Here is a 21,800-nt window from a genome sequence, read left to right as displayed (position 1 = left end):
TTGGATAATTATGGAAATGTGAATTATTAGCAAAATAATATATAAAACTATTAGGTAAATCTTTTTTTATATTTTGTTTTAAACAAATATATACAGGTTTGTAGAATGTTAATGTTGAAAAAACTCAATAACTTACACTTAAAAATAAGTGGTGCACTTGGTGTAGCAGCTTTTGGAGAAGGTTACAATCTAATCAGTGGTCATAGCATTATTAGTTCATTAAAACTCAAACCACGGTCTGGGCTGTAGAGTTACCACTATGTGTCAGTATGTTTTTAAAAGGAAAACCTGCAGAACATTCCTCTTCTACATACTTTAAGCACCTGTTATATAAATTATTTTATATCCTTGTATTTCTGCATCTGCTGAGTCTTTCTTCAACATCTCCCCCCTGTTTAAAGTCAGCCGCTTTTGCCAGAAATGGAGAATCCACAACAAACGTGTGTCTAGGTGAGTTTCCTTCATCAGCTTCTATGTCATGTCATTTAGATGATGCTTTTCTCCAAAGTGACTTACAATTGCTATATATGTCAGTGGTCGCACGCCTCTGGAGCAACTAGGGGTTACTACGTGTTTTGCTCAGGGACACATTGGTTGATGTATCGCAGTGGGAATTGAACCCAGGTCTTCAACACCAAAGGTGAGTGCGCGAAAGCTGCATGCTGCCGGTTACCAGCTTTTGAGTTCGCTTTTTAACTTTTTTTTTAACTTTTATTTTAACTTTCATTCTCTTTTGTTTCGTCCTTGTTTTATCACTTTAACTCTGTGAAGTCCTGCCCTCTTTAACGAGGTTGCTTTGCAGAGTTTTGGTGCTTTTTTAGTTTTGTTTTGATCAATGCCACTTTCACCGGGACATGCTGCCTTTATTTACTCCGGAGTACAGCTGATCGCTCCAATGCCGGCCGGCATTGTGGCCAGACCAGCTAATGTACCACCCGAACTCTGGAGAAAAACACACCCGGGGACGCAGAGGAGGGAAGCAACGTCGGGGGGAATAGAGGAGGGTCGAGACGGGACGGGCGTATCCCCTCTGTTGTTATAGGAAATGTACGGTCCCTTAGCAACAAAATGGACGAGCTAACAGTGCTAACGCGGAGCCACCCGGAGTACCGTGAGTGCAGTCTGATGTGTTTCACGGAGACTTGGCTGCACAGGGACATTACGGACCAGAACGTCTCCGTGGATGGCTTCCGCACTGTCCGGGCGGACGGGGATTGCGCTGAGAGCGGTAAGCGGAAAGGCGGGGGCTTGCCGTTCGAGTAAACAGCAGATGGTGTTATACCGGTCATATCACGATTAAAGAACCGCTATCTAGCCCGGGTGTGGAACTGCTGGCCGTTGGACTCCGTCCATACCATGTGCCCAGAGAGATCCCACATGTCATCATTGTTGTCGTCTACATCCCTCCCTCTGCAAACCCAACATCTGCCTGTAGCATCATTCACACCACCATCTCCAAACTACAGACTCAGCACCCCGGTGCCCTCATCATCATGTCGGGAGACTTTAACCACGTCACCATGGATAGAGTTCTGCCGACGTTCAAACAATATGTGAGCTGCCCTACCAGAGAAGAGAGGACCCTGGACCTGATATGTATGCTAACATTAAGGAAGCATACACCTCCTCCTCTTCTCTCCCCCCTCTTGGCAGGTCAGATCACAACCTGCTACACCTCAAACCCTGCTATGTGCCTCTGGTGAAGAGGAAGCTTACAACCACAAGAACAGTAAGGAAGTGGTCGGAAGAGGCTTATGAGGCACTGCAGGGCTGGTTTATAGTGACGGACTGGCCTGCACTCTGTGAGCCCCACGGGGAGGATATTGATGGGCTCACAGAGTGCATCACGGACTACATTAATTTCTGTGTGGATAATGTCTTGGATAATGTCTCCCACCCTCTCTACGACACACTGGCCCAGCAGAGGAGCACCTTCAGCAGGAGACTCCTCTCACCCAGATGCACAACAGAGCGCCACAGGAAATCTTTCCTGCCTGTGGTCATTAAACTTTACAACACCTCCCTCAGAGAGTCACACACCCCCTCTCTGTAATTATCTCATCTCAAACATAGACAATCACTTCTCTTTTTTTATTGCACTAAAACCCATTTCAACATAGACAATCATTTCTCTTTTTATTTGCACATTAATGCTGTACATTTCATATTTTATATATTATTTCTGTATTTGTTTTTATTATATATGTTTAAAGTCTTGTTAATATATGTTGTTTTTATTGTTTGTATACCTGCAGTGGTAACAAAAATAATTTCCCCCTGGGATTATTAAAGTATTTCTGATTCTGATGTGTCATATCCACCGTGCCATCACCACCACATCCCTATAATCTTAAAGCTCTGACACACCAACCCGACGGCCGACCTTTCTGAAGCACTGCACCACTTTAAAGTAATTGTGCTGAACATGATTCATTGTTTTGATAATTTAACACTTATTGTGTTATCAGAATTATGGGTTTCTTTGAACCAAATTGCCCCAAGATAACAAAACTCAACATCCTGTGATCTTTACTATCAGTCGAAAATAATCCACAATTTGTTTTGTTTTTTTAGACAAAAAAAATAGGTATTATGTGATTTAAATTGTTTATTGACCATGTATTTCATAAAGCAACCGTCAGGGAATAAGTTAACTGCTATAAGGGGCTCTTTTATTAAAAACAAACAGAAAAAAGAAAGGACAGGACAGTGGTACAGCCAACCATCCACTGATAGTCACTGGGAGTAACCCATCTCTGAAAAAGACACAAAATTTGGTTAGGGTTAGGTACCTTAAAGTCAACGGTCGCAACCCTAACCATTGCCTAATCCTATTTTTTTTTTTTAGACCTTTTTAATGTATGTAATTTTATTTCCATTTAATTTTGCCTCTGCTGTGAGTGGCATTTGATACCGCAGTCCCCTTTCAAAACCATCGTCCACTTGGAGGCCAAATGCGTTTGCCAGAAGTTGAGTTTTCACAATTAACGTCTGCATCTGGTCGTTGAACTCTACTACCAAGTTTTTGTTCTTTTTCTTCTTTTTTGACGTTTTAATTCCCATTATTTGAATCCTCACAGTCTGGACAGCAGCACGTTGAGCCTGAAAAAAGACAGATTGACATTCCTAGTAAAGATCGGGCAAAATGAAAAGTACTGTACAAAAATCATAATTTCTGTTGGCGTACAGTAAAATATTTACCAGCTTATAAACTGAGCAGATTTTTTTTCCAAATATTTTTGCGTTGGTTGATTAGGATGTAGTTTATTTGCTTTTATGGACAAAGGAGTTGCACCTTGAATTGTCTTATCCTACTAATAAAGTGAACAACAACCAAACTGCTGATTTGAGAGGAAAACCAAATATCAGTAAAACCGTAATCTCACTTTGCCAGACCCTCCTCCAAAGCACGCTGAAGGAGGGTCTGGCTACTCCACATAGCATTCGGGGATGGAAGGAAATCGTGCTCTGGTTAAATGGCATTTATTTACACAAATCACAATTGTCTTGGGTGGTGCTAAGCTCCACACAGAGATCCTGCAAAATAGTTGTCAGAGAAAAACTCCGATTGGACAGATAGTCTAGCTAGCTGTCTGGATTTACTCTGCAGAGATCTGAGGAGCAGATACTTTACATTACATGTCATTTAGCTGACATTTATATCCAGAGCGACTTCTAATTAAGTGCTTTCAACCCTGAAGGTGCAAACTCCAGACAACGAGTAGTAAGTGCAAGTACATTAGCTTTAAATTAGGAAAGCTACATAGAGACATATGAAAGTGCAGCTTCAAGAAATATATACAAAGTACTAGGACCAACATATACATAGGACTATATATATATGAAGGGGCGTATGTATGACACGCCAATTCGTGTGCCATTATTGCCGTGTTATAAAGACATAATCGCAGCGTGTTTATTAGCGTTTGGCCTCCATTGACTTACATTACCTTGCGATTGCGTGTCAGTTTACGCCGTAGCGAGTAGTATGAAAGGGCGAAAATCCATGTTGGTCGGGGAGGATGGATCAAACAGGACTTTCACCCAGGAGACCGGAGATTGTGTCCCGCGTGTCATGCTTCCTAAACTCAACCGTAGTTTTCTTCTTTTCCTAAACCCAACTGTGCCGTTGTTGTCCTGCATCCCGTTATTGTTTTTCTAAACCCAACTGTAGCGTTTTTCTTTTCCTAAACCCAACCTGTCTGCTGTATACGGCCCTCAAAATGCGTACGGATAACACGCCGCTTGGCTTAAGAAAGTGGCATGTACAGTATGTTTACGCGGCCATGATGTCACGTTGCATTCAGACTGTTTTCTTTTTTAAATTGGATGCATCTCGACCTCTGCCATCGTCAATTAATCTGTAACTAAACCTAACTAAACACAGTTATGTGGACTTCCCGTAAAGTGATGTCAGTACTCAAAGTAAACCATGTTCACCTTCTAAAGAGATGTCTTTTTCACCTTCTTAATCTCTGTAATTTTTTTCCCTTGAAGGTTTGCTTTTGCTGTGAGGGGCATTTGGTAGCGTAGTTTTCTTTCAAAATCATCGTCCACTTCGAGGCCAAATGCGTTTGCCAGAAGTCGAGTTGTCACAAAAACATTCCGCGTCCGGCCGTTGAACTCCACCACCAGGTGAGTGTTCGTCTTATTGGACTTTTTAATTCCAAGTATTTGAATCCTTCCAGTCTGGACAGCAGCACTTTGAACCTAAGTGAAGACAGATTGATATTCATAGTGAAGGTTTGAGACGAGCTGAAAAGTACAGTACAAAAATCAAATCGATAAAGTAGTTGTGGAATCCAGTGGTTCCCAAAGTTCCCAAAGAACAGAGATGTCCCTGCTGCTACCTTGATGGTCTTGGAGGGTGCAGGTAGTTTCAGGGACGAATCTTGCTCTTCTGTCTTCTGGTCGGGCTTCACATCTCCAACAGGATCCATCTGAACAAACCACAAGATTAAACACAATTAGAAAGAATTTCTGTAATTCATTGTCAAGTTTACAAACAAGTTTTTAAAAAGTTGTTTAAGATCCTCTCCACTCAAATGTGCGATGACACCCCTCTAGCTGTTCCAATAGACACCAATGCTCTTTTAATAAAAAACTTTTTCCAAGCCTCAGAGATGGTTGAATATGTGAAAAAGTTTGAATGGTTCTTGAAAGTTAAAAAAATACCTAAAATATATGTAATATTTGTAACATTTTGAAGTTGGAATGGAATTTCAAGCTGAAATTATGACTAAGGAGATAGTGTATGAAAAAGTGTGAATGTTTCAGTTTTGAACATTGTCTTCATTCATTTAAATGGGGAAAACTTTAAATATTTCAGAAATTATGAAAGTCATGGAAAGTCGGTATAATAGCCAGAATGTCCTAATTGAGCTGAATGTTTTGATGTTCTACTAAAGTTGCTACGTTAAAAAATGTGGAATTAGTAAGGTGCCAAAAAAAACGTGACAGAAATAGCGAAAATAAATTCCATTAGAAGAACATAGATTTATTCACAGACGATTGTGTATTCTTTTGTATATAATTGCATCTCCAACGCTGCCATCATAGTTTAATCTGTCATTGGCCTAACTTTCTTAAGGTGGACTTCCAGTACAGCAAGTAAACCGCGTTCGCCTTCTACAAATACATCTTTTTCACCTTTTTAATGTCCGTAACTTTTTTTCCTTGAAGTTTTGCTTCTGCTGTGAGGGGCATTTGATAGCGGAGTCTTCTTTCAAAGTCATCCTCCACTTTGAGGCCAAATGCGTTTGCCAGAAGTCGAGTTGTCACAAACACATTCCGCTTTCGCTTGTTGAACTCTACCACCAGGTGAGTGTTCGTCTTATTGGACTTTTTAATTCCCATTATTTGAATCCTCCCAGTCTGGACAGCAGCACTTGGAACCTGAATAAAGACAGATTGACATTCATAGTAAAGATTTGAGATGAGCTTAAAAGTATACATTGTAGAAAAATCACTCCAATAAAGTAGTTGGATAACTTAGTGGTTCCCAAAGTGTGTGCATTACGCTGGGTTTCCACAATAACTTAATTCATTCCCTATGAGAACAGCGGCATGAGTGAATTCCGCTGGCGGCGGCGAAAGTACCCGGATGTTCCCCGCTCTCCCAAAGTTGACTAACGTGCCTCTTATATCCTGCCGTGTATACGCACATGCTGTACAAATGCAAAAAGATCATGATTTCCCTGTAGCTTACTTTATGATACGTCTTTGTATAACTACATGGATGCTAACAGCTAGCTTGGCAGAGGGTTGTCGAAGCAGTTGGTATACCTGGTGAGTTTTTAATATACATTTGTTTTAGCAGTAGTAGCATTGTAGTAATGTTAGCATTGTAGCAATGACAACTGGCTTGTTGCTAGTAATATAGTGTTAATCAAAGTTAACGGCAAAGTGTGTGCCTGGAGTAGAAAACTCACCAAACAGGTGAGTTAGGCCAGATATAAACTGATAGAAAACGTATATCAACACCAACAACTAACTGTCTGCAAAACGTGTACACCGTCGGCATCATGTTGCGGTGACACAACTCGCTTGGAAGGGTTGCAGTTTAAAAACGCTGCCTGTGGAAACCCAGCGTTAGACTCTATTTGCAAACCACACAATATTATACAAATATATAATATATACAGAGACGAGAGTAATTGTCTTTAGTATAGAATGTTTGATTATGTCTATGGTTTTATTTTATGGATATTTCAAATGCTTTTGCAATGGATGATTAAGAAGTAGTTGAACCTTGAATTGTCCCATTCTGCTTATAAACTTACTTAACCGCAAATAAACTGCTGACTTGATATGAAAGTCAAACACATTTCAAACAGATGTTAGCATCAGTAGAACAGAGTTGTCTCTTGCTACCTTGAAGGTTTTTATGGATTCAACTGGTTCCAGGGACAAATCTTGCTCCTCTGTCTTCTTTTCAGTCTCCACCGCTCCAACACAATCCATCTGAACAAATCACAAGATAAAAACACCATTACAAGGAATCCCTCTTGTTCATTTTCACAGGTTTAATAACATAATGCTCTGTTGAGTGTCTATGGAACATATTGTTGTAGAGGACGGGATATAGGGACTGATGAAAGGATGTAGGCGATGATGTCATGTAGACTTCTTAAGTGCACTCGTAGCATTTAAATGCGAATGGGCCTGTGACCTACTACATATATCTATTTATACTTTTAAGACCATGCGATTGAAAACTCCTAAAAAGTACAGTAAGTTCATGTGGGATCTTCAAGTAAGTTTCTTTTTTCTATAAATCTACTATTTCCAGCGCCAAGAATACTTGAAGTGCAGATATTTAATTCCAATACTCTTTATTAAGTCGGCACGTTTTAATTGTCTAGCTGACCAATCGGATTGTCTGGTTGGATTTACTTGTTGTATAATTGGTCTTATTTAACTCTTGCTAATTTCTTTTTACATTAATTGATGCTGAAGCTGATGCTTGATGTTTCAGGGATGAATCTTGCTTTTCTGTCTTCTTTTTGGTCTTTTTGGCTTTAACAGGGTCCATCTGAAGAAAGCACAAAATTAAATCATAAAACATACTGTAGAATGAATTCTTCTAGTTCATTTTTAATAGTTTAATAACATAAGTCTGATCGGTTTGTCTACACAACGTATTGTACTGTCACTGTCTAGCTAGCTGTTTGAGCTTTTGGTTTTCGACTAGATACAAGAGAGTAAAAAAGAATACTTTTATATGTATGATAAAAAAATGTATACATTTGTGCACAGCATCAGGGTGTATTATTAACTTTTGTCTTTCTCACCTGGTCAGGTTGGCAGCTTTTCAGTTGATCTTAAAAAGAAGAAATAAACATCAGTGTTGTTGCACACCGTCGATGGTTTTAAGGTAAAACCTTTAAATTTTTTGTATTTCAGAGGATCCTAAACATGGTTTGCTTGGTGTAATTTGGTTACTATTCATTATAAAGCTCATCAGTTTTTCAAAAATACATCTGCCTATCTATCAAAGTGATACTTCATGTTTGTCACCCAGTCATAATGTTTGATTTCCTTTAGTTGACCTACCAGCTGACGGTTTTAGCTTTTTGGCCACTGATCCGAAGTCAATTGAAAGTTTTCTTGTCATCCCTGAAAAAGACATTCAAAAGGTAAACAAACACAAATTGAAAATGGTTCTCTCATTTAGCGTTTTTCAGAAATTGCAGAGTGAATGTGTTTTAAATTTCTGCCTTTTTAGTTCAGTCTTTTTTATGTATCATATGCTGCATGTTCTGTAGTAGCTACTCAACAGGGGCTACTATTTATTATATTTTCTACTTTATGGTTCAACTCACAATTGGTACTAGTACTTTTCTCTTTTGGTTTTCCACTGCGGATAGTTCCCCCTTAGTGTAGGCGGGATCAGACAACTATCAGAAACTACAATTTAGCCGCCATTGACTACATTTAGTTCATTTATTTGCAGGAGAAGCTAACAAGGTTGTTAATTGTTAATGTTATGACTTTCCATGAGTGTTTCAATGGCGTACAAAGGGTTTCCAGAAGTCATACGATAATCTGCGTTGAACATAGGGTCAGCAAAAATAAGACTTCACCCATTACCCCCTCTCTCTATTGCCCCAACCACACAGGTTCACAGATGATATCCCTATTGTTTTCTCCACCTACACCAGGTGACCCGATTACTCTAAGTGACCACAAAAGGTGTTCAACAATAATAAACTATACTCTGCTCTTATATCATCTTTAACGCATCACTTGCTAGATCATTTTAATCGGCAAACAAACGTCTACTTTGACTTTTGTGTTGCCATTTTTAATAATGTAGGTCTTGTCAATATAAAAAAAAGTTTGCCGCTTCTGACGTTAGGATGGCTTTTTAAAAATTGTGACTTTGTGCAAGATGTCTCCTGTGGTGCTGCTGACGATTCTCTCTAACTTCACCTTCTTGTATCAGCTCAGCTCGCTTGGAACCTCGACCGAGATAGTATCAAAAAATTAGCAGGTATATATCGATTAACACCCTTAATCTTATCAACTCACCTTTTTTTCCTTGTCGTTGTTTCTTCACTTTCTCCACAAAGGGACGCAGCGGCTCCTGGACTGCAGCATCGTTCCTTGGGATATTCTTCATTTCTTTGTCGATTACAGAGATGGAGTCTTCTGTCCCGTAGTATTGGACAAGTAAGTAAGGGATATCTTCTCTAGCCTTGCCATCCTTCACTCCTTGAGGGATTTTGACCAAATTTAGCAGCATTTTCCTGAATTGTGAGTCGGTCAGCTCCTCCAGGATGGAGCTCAGGGCTGTTTTCCACTTTGCCTCTAAAAGCATCAATGCCATCTGCGACACACAGAGTCAAATGAACAGCAAAAAATTTTACAAATTAAAAACACAAGACGGCTTTACCAGATTAAATATATAATTATTCATATTTCCTCCTCAAAGAACTTCTGTATTTAATTGTATGTTCTTGTCGTTCGTTCTTTTCCAACTGAAGATATAAATATAGTTTTGATAAACACTTAGCATTACTGTTTATTCTTCTTAATACAGCTTTTAATCGAGTCCACAATGAGCTACTATAACAGCCAACATGTGGAGTCTCATGTTTTAATGTCTTTGTTTATCATCTGTGATTTTCACACAAAAAATCCAGTATCCATTTTAAATTTTGTTGTGAGAGCGGCAGGAAAAAGTAGACAAAAATGCCAAGTGGGGTCTAGCTGCAGGCCTCCACTGTAGAGTCGATTCAGGTGCACGCTCCACTGTCAACCTGTCCTCACTCCCAACTCGTAAAATACTGATGCTTGGTCAGTAGCTCTCGGCGTCAGATACGACGCAATAAGCACCCCTTAGCGTCTGTATGGAACGCACCGGGCAGAGCAGCAGCTTCGGGAAGAAGATGACGCAGTATTAAGAGCGACAATGGTAGCGAAATTCTGCGTAGGGAGGTTGTTTGGGGTGGTGGATGGGTCAAACAACACAGAGACTGGAGTTTGTGTCCTGTTATTGTCCCGCGTATCACTGAAACGTTAATTTTATAATCCCACCCACCATCTTTTCCTAAACCCAACTGATCCAAAAGTGACGACAATGGTCCCGAACCAACACGTTTAGATATGGTGCTAAAGGAGACTTTTAGCGTCAATAGCAACGCCAAATGCACCTGACCAAGAGTCAGTGTTTTACGCGATGGGAGGGAGAATGTGTTGCCACTGTCAGGACAGAAAATCCACGCAGAAAATGTAAGTTTTATTTGACTCGGTAGTAGAAAACGTCCCTGCTGCCCGTTAGGTGAATGCAATTTTTTGGCAGGGATGAGAAAGGTGTGCATGCATTGTTTGGCAGAAATTAGTTCATCTTGCTGGCCGGGAAGTGGATGCAAATTGGCCACAGGCATGGAAAACTTAGCACAACAGAAAGTGTTACGTAATGTATTGCTCCTTTTTAAAAAGGTATTTCAACAGGTAAAAAGTCCTGTGTGGACTATAATCTGTCAGATATAAACCCTATTTATTAAATCAGGTCATTTTGAGGCAGAAAAAAACCTTTCAAACACAGAGTAGAAGCTGCCATCACTTTAAGGCAAGTGGAAAAAGGACTGGATTTATTATAATCTTGGGCACAAGACACTCCCACAGACAGGAATTACTTTCATCGTAGGCAGTTAGTCCTTTTCTAGCAGCATGTGGGAACTTTAAGGTGACCCATCACAGGTGTTGGCATGGTTAGCACTTTAAGCACTGACTTGAAATGTGCGAAACATTTTGGTTGGTTCTGTGATTTGCTTTGTATGTAGTCTACCGTGTGGTTATCCTGAAATGCTTTGAGAAGAATGAGAATAATAAATGTTTATGGGAGCAGCCATAAGTACAGCCTGCTTAAATCTCCATATTCTGTCTATTATTGACAAACTACACCTTACTGTCGGTTGATTAATGTACACAAAGCAGTTCAGTAACACACAAAAACAGTGAGCCGTGTGCAGTCCTTATTATCAGCCTCTTCATGGGACAGATGAACAGCTTATAGTGATTCATATCAGTCACCATTGAAATCTGTGTTTTTTCCTTGTTCAGACCATAAGTAGGTATAGATAGATAGGTAGTAATACATTTTTCCAAATACACTAGCAACAAAGTCAGTGAATATAATAATACTCACTCTGTTCTTCTCTTCAACCACCGACCGTTTCGTTCTTTGATATTAGAGGAAGTGAAATGGGATCTCAGTGGCACAAAGACACTTTGTCTGAACTTGTTTGTGGCAGAAACCAACTTAAGTCACGTTTTATAGCCTGCTCCCCACTCTGCTAAAATATATGTGGATATTTCATCATCACATCAATTTTCTTCCAACTTTGACAGTTAATCATTTATAACATCCTGTTTCAGACTCACAGCCCCCTCCAGTGACAATGGTATGGCCCACAAACCAAGCCATACTTCCACTTTCATGTTGTGTGGACAAAGTTAAAACTACAGTATGTTTGTGTGCTGTCAATTGGAAAGCAAGCTGATGCAGCTTCCAACATTGACACAGTTTGCAGTTTATCCTAAGAAAGATCTAAGTACATTTACTCAAGTATTGTAGGCTTACAGTTTTGAGGTATTTCTACTTTACTTGTGTTGTGTCCTATGTCTAGGAGAGGAGAACTAACAATTAAATAAACCTGGGGGGGGGGACGACAAGGGAGAAGTGGAAGCAGTTAAAGGATAAATCAAATATTTTTTTGCTAAACCAAGGAACACAAACCACTGAAAGCGATTGCAATGAAAACCAAAGATGAATATTTTTCACAAAAAGTACATTGTGTTGTCTTCCCGTCAACCTTGAAAAAAAAAATTTCAACGTTTTTGACGCCTTTTTTCAGTTTGTTTTTATCCGATATATATATATATATAGTAAAAATGATTTCCAAGCTAAATCATTAAAGTGATGAACACATTGAATAAACTCTTTGCTGTTTATTTCAAGATCAAGATTTGAGATTCTCTAATCAGAGTAAACATTCAATTGATCTTTCTGATATTGAATTAAGTGTGCTTATATACTTAACAGTTACATATATGATAATACAAAGCATTTGTACATAACTCAGCACTGACACTGAGAATTGTCAACCCGTTCTCAATCCGAACTCGTAAAATCCGGACGTTTGGGCAGTGGCTGTCGGTGTCCGATACGACATAAAAAGCATCCTTCAGTGTGTGTGTAGAACACACCAGGGAGAGCAGCAGCTACACAGCGTTTGAAGATGACGTAGCACTAAGTAGCGAGTAGTAGGAAAGCCCGAAAACCGCATAAGGAGGTTGGTTGGGGGGGTGGATGGGTCAAACAACACAGGACTTTCAGCCAGGAGACTGGGGATCGTATCCCACGTGTCACGTTTCCTAAACCCAACTGTCCCGTTCTTCTTTACCTAAACCCAACTGTCCCGTTCTTCTTTACTTAAACCCAACTGTCCCGTTCTTCTTTATCTAAACCCAACTGTCCCGTTCTTCTTTATCTAAACCCAACTGTCCCGTTCTTCTTTATCTAAACCCAACTGTCCCGTTCTTCTTTATCTAAACCCAACTGTCCCGTTCTTCTTTATCTAAACCCAACTGTCCCGTTCTTCTTTATCTAAACCCAACTGTCCCGTTCTTCTTTACCTAAACCCAACTGTCCCGTTCTTCTTTACCTAAACCCAACTGTCCCGTTCTTCTTTTCCTAAACCAAACTCTCCCGTTCTTCTTTACCTAAACCCAACCGTCCTGTTGTTGTCCCGCGTGTCATGGAAACGTAAGCCCCCCCTCCCCCGCGACCTTTTCCTTAACCTGTGTCAAAAGTGACACCAATTGTCCTGACCAAGTGCGTTTAGATATGACGCTAAAGGAGTCTTTTAGTGTCAATAATAATGCCAAAGGCACCTGACCAAATGTCTGTATTTTACGCGATGGGACTGAGAACATGTTGGAATTTTGCACCCGTACTTCACACACCACAACAAAAATAAGTAAGCAAATTTATGACGCACTTTTCACAGATTAAAATCTCAAAGTGCTTTATAATGCTATAAAAAAGACATACAAGAAAACATAATACACAATTAAAATTAAGTAATAAAACAAAGTTCAGACAGGTCAGCCTGTCTGAACATGTAGGTAACAAGGTAATGTACAGTATGTGATCTGATTTTTGCAAAGAAACTCCCAAACACTGTCTTACTTATTTAAAAAGACAACACACATCAATCAACATTTCTGTTAATGTGCCAGAGTACTTTTCAACTGTAGTCCTTTGTAGTTCGACATTTTCAATTCTTATTTTTCGACCTCCCGTATTTCTGATATAAAAACGGTCAAATTTACCCAGGAACACATGAAGGAGAAATACATCATTGGGTCTTATTAAAAATTACTGTTTTTTTCTTAATGCATAGACATACATAGGAAATTCATTGAAATGTCCCAAACAAACATTTGGGTCACTATTCTTTGACTAACTGGTCCTTTGAAAAAATAAAAAAAAAAAATGTAAAAATACAAAACAGATTTTTTTTTTTTTTGTGTGTTTACCAGTGTGTTAGAGTGTTACCACATTGTTCCAGTATGTTTTAAACATTTCTGAACAAGTTATTCTCACATCTTCTAAGCGGCTGTAATTTTAGTGATTTTATTTCCTTGAATTTCGGCATCTGCTGAGATTGGTATTTTATCGAGGAGACTTTTTTTAAAATCTCCCTTTATTTTAATGTTAAACGTATTTGCCAAACGTTGAGAAGCCACAACAAATGTTTGCAGCTTGTCGTTGAAGTTTGCCTCCAGTCGAGTTTCCTTCTGAGTGGCTTTTATGATCCCTATAATCTCAATTCTCCCTTTCTGGATGCCGACACTTTGAATCTGCAGACAGATTGACATTTAACAGTCAAGGTTTAAGACATTCTGAAAAATACATTTAAAACCATTTAGTAAAAGTGTTTAACAGCTTATAAACTAAGCAGGAGGAGGGTGTGATGTTATTAGATGTGCCTCACTCAACAGACTTAAAAGCAAACATGGCTGACTTGTGGCTTTATAAAAGTAGAGCGAGGAGATCACTGCAGGTACCATTTCAATTCTGGTGTTTCCAGTTGAGTTCAGCGATACGGTTCCAAAATATTCATTGGTCTTCATGTTGGTAACCTTAACGACATCTCCGACTGATAATTCTTTGCATTGCTCGGTGGCTTCCCTCCACATAACGATCTCAATGGAATCAGTCTCCTCTTTAAGATGAAAATGTTGCTTCTTTGTCCACTTCCGTTCGTTCTGCACCTTAGTCTTTTTGACAGGATTAATCTGAACAAATCAACAGCACAGGATTAAACAACATAAAAAAAGGAAGCCCAGAAATGACGTTGACCCGTTACACAGCGTTAAATAGAACGGTCTTAAGCATTATGTCGTTTATAGGCAAACAACAACTTTTGTCTTTTTGGTACGAGGATGTTAGAATTTGGAGCTACTTTTTTATGATCCATTTTTTTTTTTATTCAAAACCGATATGGATTGAACAGATTGATATTAATTGTATGTTACACAACCTGAGGTTTCAGTTCCACCACTTATTTCTATAAATTGAATGTTCAAAGACATCAGTTTTCATCTAAGGCCCTGACACATCAAGTTAAGCCGACCTTAGTTTTTGTGGTGTGTCACACACCGTTGCTACTCGTCGGCCTTTTTTCAGCCGATCGGATACGTGGGTGAGCGGAATCCATCTGATTGGCAATTTAGCTTAAGAGAATTAGTGACCAAAAAATAAAACCGTAGTAAGGAAAGCAAGCAAACGACTATTGAGAGCTCACACAGAAGGCTTTCTTTCATTTTTCAACCTCATCTGAATCCTATAGACCTTTTTCACGGCAGACATGTTGACATGTCATTCATGATGGCTGCATTTCACTAAGGAGAGGTCCTGGTATTAAACCATTAATGATGGCTTCATTCCACTTAGGAGAGGTCCTGGCATGCTGACTCACTGAAATATCTTACTGGGACACTTGATGGAACTGAACCATCGTTAAGGTTATCAACTTAAGCTGTGCTTTTCCTACTATGACAAGTCAAAATGTCTGACACATTGAGTTGTCAAAACTGGCCAAAATATAAATCTGGTTTCCCATTTTGAACGAAAAGATTACCACCGTCTGCTGGCATGGGGAGTTATTTGTCTTTTAAACGGACGCATAACGTACGTTGTAGTTGACCGTCGGGTGTAGTCTTTGTGATGTGTTCAAGTGAAACTTTTTGAAGACACGGGATGTGAGGCGACGCCGCAGCCGGTCTTCATCATCACTAATTCTTTGCCGTCTGCTTGGTGTGTCAGGGCCTCAAGCTACATATATACATTGATATTGCTCCTTTAAAAGCAGAAACCAAACGGTTACCAAACTCTTATGACAGTATGTAGACCTGAAGCAAGTAAGTGCAGTTTAAACTCACCTCTGTAACTTCTCCTTCAACACTCACGTCTGACTTGTCAGCCAATGATTTGGCTTCTTTAATGGAGTAAACTGGACTTTCTGGATGAATTAGCTTCCGAGCTTCCATCTCAAGCTCCTCTGGGACATCAACAGAGCTTGTCTCTGCCACTGTGCTTGACTCAATAACCTTAACAACATACTCATCCATTATTAGCTTTCTGAACAAGTAGGAGCTCTCCTTCTTAATTTGTTGGAAGTGACTTTTTCCATAAACCATCACTTTAATGCTGGCTGTCTCATCAGCAACAGCTAGATAAAAGAATTTTTTTTTCTTTTTGTCTTTGTTTTTATATGTGCGTAGCTCAGATTTCTGAACAACTTTCCCAACTATGACGTCGTTCTGAAGAATTCCACTCCGTTTCACATCACAGATGGATTTCTGTGGCATAAAAAGGAAAAAGTGTCAAAATGTGTGAGCCGTGAAAGAAAATAACAAGAAAAAAAGGAACTTACCCTAAAAGGAATGTTTCTCTCCTGCAAAACAACACATATTTTATCAACAAACAGTTCTTGATGCAGAAATTAACATTTACTTTAACATATACAGAAGTCCGATGGGATTAGTGGGAGAGAACAAGTTGCATAAGTAAGTTTATTCACTTTAAACATCAGAAGAAATAATAATTTTCTCTAATACAGATGATGCTTTAATAAATTAGGCATGACAGAAAAGTAATGTAGTTTTCCACGAGTCTGCTAAGATAGCAGTTATAAAGTTACTTAGCTTGTTTGGTAGCTTGATGGGTAGTTAATTAGCTAGCTGGATAATGACGATGGCTCAGTTCCATCAAGGGTCCCAGTAAGATATGTCAGTGAGTCAGCATGAACAATACCAGGGTCTCTCCTAAGTGGAATGCAGCCATCAGTAATGGTTTAATACCAGGGTCTCTCCTAAGTGGAATGCAGCCATCATTAATGGTTTTGAACACACCTGTGCGTTTCCTACTATGACATGTCAACATGTCTGCTGTGAAAAAGGTCTATTCCACACAACATTTCATGTTACATACTGGTTATAGAAAATGAGCTGAACACACTTATCTGGCGAGAGCTCTGTGCTTTTCTACGTTGTGACAACAGTATGTATGAAACATGAAGTTGTTAACTAAATTAGTGGCTGGCTAGTTAGTTAGCTTGCTTGCTATGGGGCTCAGTTCTCAGTTCAGCGTCATCTGTATTAGAGAAAAGTAAATAAATTAGCTTTACCAGCCTACTTACTGGAGTTCCACATCTACACATTATATATTATACACACACACACACACACACACACACACACACAATTTTACAATGTTGGCTGTATTTTTTGTGTCCTTCAATAATTGCTCTTCATAAATGTTGTTTATTGTCTCCCACAACTGTCAGATGAAATGTATGCCCATTTTTGGAAGGGTTTAATATTATAGTCATAGTGTGTAAGATTGAATGCAAGGCAAGTTACTTTAACAAGTTGACTTCTAAACTCTTACCTTGCCAGGTTGGCTGCTCTTCTGTTTAGCTTTAAAAGAATAAACAAACTTCAGTCAGTTATTAATCAACTGATTTTTCGCCCCAAAAAAGGACCTGTTTAAATAATGACCTGCATACAGCCAGCACAAGTTTAAAAAAAACTGCATTTTATGTTATTATAAATTAAGGAAAGGGCAATTTCACTTAATACTGATTTGTTCTGTTTGACTTAAAAGTGCACTATGAGTTCCTGCATGGTTTCAGTGCGATTTCATTTTTGTCTCAAATCGTAGGCATCTCTCCTTGATCCGCTAGCTGCCTGGTCCCTGAACACACCGTGAAAAAGCCCGGTCTCGGGAGACAACACAGGGGTCCTAAACGTCAAACAAACACTAGGGGCACAGGCTGTGCACCAAAATACAACAAACCACCTTCCAGCCAATCACCGACAAGATGGTTGGGGGGGGGGGTGCTTTTAGAGCAGCAGCCTTAACCACTGAAACCATGCAGGAACTCATCGTGCACCTTTCAGGAGTTTAAAAATGTTTGGGAACCAATGCTTTAGATAATCGGGATAAACTGTCTTAATTGTGTGATGGGTGACGTCACTGTGTTCACAAATCCCAGCCATTAATTTAGTACAATTTCATGGTTGGAAAGGATAAAACTATGAAATAAAGAGACATAAACAGTTTTCCTTCCTTGATTGTAGCATTAACAACAAATTACCCAGGATTTTCAGCTGATCTTGGGTCAAATCTCTCAACACTTCTTCCTCTCCATCCTGTTCACGTTTTCTTTTCTTCCCTGAAAAAGAAATACAAACAATTTGATTTGAAAACAGATTGTTCAGTTCTACGTCACTCTTGTGACGTAGATCACAAACATATGGATCATCATTGTTCAGTTTTTTGTTGCTTTGTCCGTCATTTCTTTTGCCAGGTTTTCTTGAGAAATCTTAGTTTTTTTTGATTGCTAGACGACAGTGGGGCACAACTGGAGTCACATGTGCAAAACTCTAACTCAAAACTTCATGTGGACCAAACTCTAGTTGGTTTCTCATCGCTTGAACACAGTTTTCAAAACTCTACACACTTATCCCATGACTTTAACCACAACCTGCACAATGCTGTAGATTTACAGCTCTTTGTTCAAATGCTAACACACTGCTGTCAGAGCTGTTAACCACACATTCAGAACAGAATAGATTTCAGTCTGGTGCCTATCAAACACTGCTGATTGCAATTTTAGCTGAAAGCCTATTTTTAGACTAGTTAGTGAACATATATGGTATTTATACAGAGAAAGCTCAGAAAACACACCAAACCAGAATGAAACAATTCTACACTGTACCATTTGAGAGAAACAGGTAAAAGAGCAAAGATACCAATATGTCCAGGTAAGATGTCTGAGGTTTTGTACACAGCTACAAAAAAGTGAAAAACACTATATCTTTACAATAGTAAAACTGCATTCCTACAGTTTTTCAGAAAGTAATGGAGGTGAAAGCAATAGAAACACCACATTCATTAGTATTTAGAGATGATGAAGACATCCAATGTGATGAAGAAAACTTGTCACATGATGCTGGAGAGAGGCAGGATTAGTCACACTAGTCTTTGGTACTGTTACGTATGTACCATTAGTTTTTTCCCCCCAGTAATTTCATAAATTACTAGAGACAAAATACTATATTCAAGCAAACTGCTGATTTTCATTCCTTCTTGTTTACCTTACGTACTTAAGAAATTATTGAGTTGAGTGAAGTCACTCAAATTCAAACAATTCAAAGTTGAAACTGTAAAGATGAAAAGTTTGTAATTTCTGTATTGGTGTTTGATGCTAGTGTTTTTACTCTGTTTGGCTGCACTGAGTCTGTTCTGAGACGTGTGTTAAGAGTTGTGTTGCTTTGAATGAGTTGTGCAGCTGATGTGAACTGTTTAACTCAGGTGACTGTTGGTAGTGCAGACTGGAGTTAGAGTTTTTCACATGGGACTCCAGTTGTGCCCACTGTCGTTTAGCAATCAAAAAAAATGTAAAATTCCATTTCTGAAAGTCTAGTCCAGTAGGACTTCTGCTGTGTTGACATTCATTTTATTTGACACTGATGTCAGAGAAATGGAACCAATTCAAAATAGATTGCAAACTATATAATGGCTCAGACGCCCATGCTTTGAATATTAGTTTTAACCCTTTAAATATTTTTGCATTAATCCTTATTCTACATCCTCTGTGATCTAATGAAACATTAAAAAAACAGGAATTAATCCTTTTCAGCCAAAACCAAAAACCTGTATCATGACTCACCCTGGTTCTTGTTCTCCTGTTTAATCCTCAGTTTGTCCACAAAGGGGCGCAGCAGGCCCTGGATTGTAGGGTCCCTCCTCGGTATGTAATCCATTGCTTTATCGATTTCGGAGATGGAGTCTAGTAGTCCGTAGCGCTCAATGATTTTTCCAGGCATCTTTTCTCTGGACGTGCTAGACCTCTGACCTTTGGGGATGACCAAACATTCCAGCATCTTTGTGTACTGTTTATCCTCCAGTTCCTCCACTATGGAAGTCAGAGCTTTTTTCCACTCTTCCTCTGAAATATCCGACATCTCTGACACAGACAGACGAGAGAACAGCAAATATGAAGTCATATTAGTCACCATTAAAACAATATTAACCGCCAGAACATTAAAGCACAATCTTTGTTTGTTATTGTGAGTAATGCTATTATCTCACAGTAGATTCATTTTACACAAGAAAGCAATACAGTCTTTTATTACGTGGTTACAATATAATATAATACTCACTTTGGGCTTTTCTTTACAGCTGAACTGTTTTCTTCTTTCGTGGCGATGTCTGTTGACCGTCAAAAGAGCTCTGAGTGGCGGGAAGACAAATTTGAATTTGAATTTTTTTTTTGGGATGCAGTGACGGAGGTGGAAGATACCAACTTTTAATCATGTTTCACCAACCTGGCTGCCACCCTACAAATCTTAAATAAATGAGAAAATATATTTGGAGAAAGATTTCTCATTGTCAAATATATTATTTTACCAACTTTGACTTGTTAACCCTCCAAACATCCAGTTTCAAACTCACAGTCCACACCCACCCCTCTAGTGAACAATGGTTCAGCCCACACTTTCCCGCTCAAAAGCTGAGACACTGAAAAGAGCCGGTACTTTCACTTTCATATCAAGTAAACAAATATTACTTTGCTTTGTGCAGTCAGTTGTGTTAGTCAGCGAGGTAAAGCAGCAGCTTTCCAACATCAACACAGTCAGCAGTTTAGTTTCACTCTGTTGTGGAAGAAATATTCCCAACTACAGTACAAATACTACAACTAAAAGTCCTTCATAGTCATGTATAATTTGACCTCATTAAAAGTATGGAAGTTTTAGCAGCAAAATAAAATATCAAAGGTAAAAGTAGTTGTTATGCAGAGTAGGCCCTTTTAAATTGTTATCTTATTATGTGTATTACTGATTCATTAACATCTAAGCAGCATATTGTTGTAGCTTGTAACGTGGATCTTTAACAACAAACTGATCATGTTTATTTTTTATGTAAAGGAACTGCTGTCAGATGTAGTGGAGTAAAATTACAATATTTCCCTCTAGAATATAGTCAAGTAGAATTAAAAAGTAGCATAAAATGAAAATACTCAGTAATGTAGGCCTGTAAGAACCTACGAAGTGAACTTAAGTAGCTCTGTGTAGTTCTAACACCACTGTCTCCCAAAAGGAAAATGTAGGAATCCAGGATAACCGAAAACTCACCTTCCATCGGACTGATTATATCTTTAATTCTTCCAGATTCAACACTGTTAAACTTTAGTGTCAACATCTTTATTGTTATTGTGCACCAGAAACTGAAATAGTTCCCTTAAACATATGTTACATTTCCACATCAAAATGTCTAAAAACAACTCGACCTATGTTCTATATGTTGTTGAGTTGTGTACTTACATTCTCCCAAATATTGACAATTAAGTTCAAACCCAGAGAAATCTGTCATTTCATTCAAGGTTATGCTCCGTTACATTTGGTCACAGTCTCCTGTACTGTATGATGACATCATATAACCTTTGTACCGTTGTAAATATGCCTGATGAAATACATCCTGATCCAAATACTTTGGCGGAGGACAGAAGGATCGTCCATTGATTCCTGATGATGGACACCTTGTTGGGCATTAACCCTTACGTATAGTATATGTAGAGCTTTTAAAAGACATGTTGAGATGAAGAGAAATAATAAGAGGAGCCTTCTGTGGGCCCTCTCCTACTTGGCTTGCTTTCCTCAGTACAGTTTTTCTTTGTGTGTACTAATTCACCCACAGCCAATTAAACACGTTGAATTGTCCAAATTTGACAGACGAGGGCCGACTAGTAGTGACGATGCGTGACACGCTGCAATAACAAGAGTGACAGGTGCTCAACTTGAACTGCGACCGAAAATCTCCTTGGTGTGTAGCAAATGAGTACACTTTTACCATAGGTGCCGATACGAGCACCCACGGAAAATACTGAGCACCCACGTGTGCCAGACTACCAGTAGTCTACAGTCATTTCAAATGAAACATTGCAGTTGGTGCTAAGTGGGGCGTCTGTCATAGTGTGATTGGTTATGTCGCTGTCAGTCCCCTGCTCCACAACCTATCCACCAATCACAGTCTCTTGGATGCATGCATGTGCATTAGGTAATCAGAGTGAGACTAAAACAAACAGATTTGTTATTAAAATAGCAAAACCTAATGATGCGAGTGCATCGACATCCACCACCTACTAGACAGGTGGCATTGATTCTTAATTTCCCACGAAGCTGATCACGGTTACGTGTCAGTTAGCTGTCACACT

At 39.1% G+C, this 21,800-nt stretch overlaps 2 protein-coding genes across 4 annotated transcripts; both read right to left on the bottom strand.

Annotated features, from left to right (window-relative positions):
• Positions 1–2,834: 2,834 nt before the first annotated feature.
• Positions 2,835–11,351, bottom strand: LOC114566865 (uncharacterized). 2 transcript variants are annotated; one of them, XM_028595684.1, is made up of 10 exons: positions 11,156–11,351; positions 9,034–9,331; positions 8,056–8,118; positions 7,794–7,822; positions 7,442–7,534; positions 6,874–6,963; positions 5,650–5,895; positions 4,851–4,940; positions 4,465–4,710; positions 2,835–3,102 (listed from the first exon to the last, which is right to left on the bottom strand). In XM_028595684.1, exons 2-10 carry the CDS (start codon positions 9,329–9,331, stop codon positions 2,845–2,847), a joined length of 1,413 nt encoding a protein of 470 aa, XP_028451485.1. In that variant the 5' UTR covers positions 11,156–11,351; the 3' UTR covers positions 2,835–2,844. The 2 variants fall into 2 exon arrangements, with proteins under 2 accessions (XP_028451485.1, XP_028451486.1); XM_028595685.1 differs by having other exon boundaries at positions 3,017–3,102; positions 4,441–4,710.
• Positions 11,352–12,765: 1,414 nt separating this feature from the next.
• On the bottom strand, positions 12,766–19,829 carry LOC114566867 (uncharacterized). 2 transcript variants are annotated; one of them, XM_028595688.1, is made up of 8 exons: positions 19,750–19,829; positions 19,257–19,553; positions 17,679–17,756; positions 16,970–16,998; positions 15,954–15,974; positions 15,460–15,879; positions 14,083–14,313; positions 12,766–13,875 (listed from the first exon to the last, which is right to left on the bottom strand). In XM_028595688.1, the coding sequence occupies exons 2-8, from the start codon at positions 19,549–19,551 to the stop codon at positions 13,624–13,626; spliced, it is 1,326 nt and encodes a 441-aa protein (XP_028451489.1). In that variant the 5' UTR covers positions 19,552–19,553; positions 19,750–19,829; the 3' UTR covers positions 12,766–13,623. The 2 variants fall into 2 exon arrangements, with proteins under 2 accessions (XP_028451489.1, XP_028451490.1); XM_028595689.1 differs by lacking the exon at positions 15,954–15,974.
• Positions 19,830–21,800: the final 1,971 nt, after the last annotated feature.

The sequence above is a fragment of the Perca flavescens genome, chromosome 13, assembly GCF_004354835.1.
Source record: "Perca flavescens isolate YP-PL-M2 chromosome 13, PFLA_1.0, whole genome shotgun sequence".
NCBI lineage: Eukaryota > Metazoa > Chordata > Actinopteri > Perciformes > Percidae > Perca > Perca flavescens.
Note: the sequence above shows the minus strand (reverse complement) of the source record. Positions and strands in the feature narration are given on the sequence as shown.